Genomic DNA, 1913 nt, shown 5'->3' with positions numbered 1-1913 from the left:
ATCTAACGGTGTTAGAAAATTGGACTCAAATGGTTAAAGAAAATGCTTATAGGGACTCAGGTCGTTAAACTTTTTGCTTTTGGACTCAACTAGTTAAAACCCCTAAAACACAAGGACTCAAAAAGTAATTTACCCTTAGTATTTTAATCTATGATCATGATGATGCTTAGACCATGTGTAGTGATAAACAAACATAATGCCCCCAACATGGGGCATTATCCGACACGTGGCATCCTAGTCAGCGTTAGGGCATTATAGCAAAAATGGCGTAGTGGGGCATTATGCCAATAACCCCCATTCAATCATTAAAAAAAAAAGGAAACAATGCAATCATTAAAAAAAAGTGGGGTTGTCAGACTGAAGAAAACTCTCATTGGCCACATTATGAGCACTTGAGCGTTTTAAATAAAACGCCTAACATGCAAACCATTCAAAAAACGCTTTATAACGCCCGGTGTAGTGGGGGGAGGGGCGTTTTGAGGCGTTTTTTTTCAATTTTTTTCTAAAAATCACGCCCCACTACGGGTGGTCTTATAACAATATTCCTACGGAAACATAGCTATTTGAAAAGAAGTAATTTTCAGTCAACATTTGTTGATAGTTTTTATAAATGTGCTTTAGATTTATATTATAAAATCATCTCACTAATTACAAAATACCACCATAATAATAATAATAATAATAATAACAATAATAATAATAATAATAATAATAATAATAATAATAATAACTTTTATGAAATAATCGAATTTTGGAAAACAAGTGCCACCCTAAAAGGGGCATATTATTAAAAACCAAAGCGAATGTTCTGAACAACCCCCTCCAGATATTCAATCTGTAATTTTTACACGCACATATTCTTCCAACAATTATCACCTACAGCACAAATTCACAAAATCTCAAGAACATCCGTAATCGAACGGTTACAAAGAGGACACGCCTTCCGCTTCGACCACATCCCTCTAGAACACGCCCTACAATAGGTATGCCCACAGGGGATCAACGCCGCACCCTTATTTCTCTCCGTGCACAAGCAACACAGCGTACCAATCCCCCCTCCGACATCATCGCCGTCATGCGCCACCTTAACTATCATCCAATCAGTGGACTCCACGTGTACTTTTCGGCGTTCAGCAGCCAATGCAGTTGCAAGGTTCATGGTGGCGCCACCACCAATGAGAGATCCCGGAGTTGTTGTGTCCCACGCTGACGGCGATTGATCGCCGGAGAATAAGAACGGTTGTTCTCCGGCATCGGTATCCAGAACCCATTTTGATGACCCGCAAAATGAGAGAAGGTTGATTCGGTTCCAGCCGACCCGCCGTTTGAGGGTCTTCCACGACGGCCAACGACGTCGTTTGCCACCATCCATTTTTACTGAATGATATAGTAAGGTTTGAACTTGAATAGATTCAAACGATAGATAATCAATCAGCTACCATGCAACATTGAAATCACCATTGTTGATGAAATGAGAGAGAAGACTGAAGCATACATTATGCATGTGGGAATGATCACAATTTATCGTTTCCTGAATAATTTATGACGAAAAAGAAAAAGGAAAGAAATTAATTAAATTTATTTATTTGTGTTTAAAAGGAAAATGAAAGAATACGATAAGATTTATAATATTAATGTTCTTAGAATTTGATATGAGTTATGCTTTAAAATTATTTGTTTTCGTAATGAGAAAGTTATAGTAAATGTCATTATGCTTTAAAATTATTGTTTCGCTTTTGTATATTTTGTAAAGGTTAGCTTTGATTTCTAACTTTATGTAAATGTTACTTTATTTGCAACCGTTGAACGTTGTTGATTTCTAACTTTATGTAAATGTTACTACTTATTGCAACCGTTGAACGTTGGTAAATTGTAATGTACTAATGTGTATAAATTGCCCATGGCTTTATAGC

The 1913-nt window shown here is 36.6% G+C and overlaps 1 protein-coding gene across 1 annotated transcript; it reads right to left on the bottom strand.

The window, feature by feature from the left end:
- Positions 1-776: 776 nt before the first annotated feature.
- On the bottom strand, positions 777-1514 carry LOC110882859. The gene has a single exon (XM_022130767.2). It carries the CDS (start codon positions 1370-1372, stop codon positions 890-892), a length of 483 nt encoding a protein of 160 aa, XP_021986459.1. The 5' UTR covers positions 1373-1514; the 3' UTR covers positions 777-889.
- Between the last annotated feature and the right edge of the window lie 399 nt (positions 1515-1913).

Source organism: Helianthus annuus, chromosome 10 (assembly GCF_002127325.2).
Source record: "Helianthus annuus cultivar XRQ/B chromosome 10, HanXRQr2.0-SUNRISE, whole genome shotgun sequence".
NCBI lineage: Eukaryota > Viridiplantae > Streptophyta > Magnoliopsida > Asterales > Asteraceae > Helianthus > Helianthus annuus.
The sequence above is the reverse complement of the archived record's forward strand: the minus strand, read 5'-3'. Positions and strand labels throughout refer to the sequence as shown.

Coding starts and splice junctions, on each gene's coding strand:
- LOC110882859 (XM_022130767.2), bottom strand. CDS start 1,372: ATGGATGGTGGCAAACGACGTCGTTGGCCGTCGTGGAAGACCCTCAAA.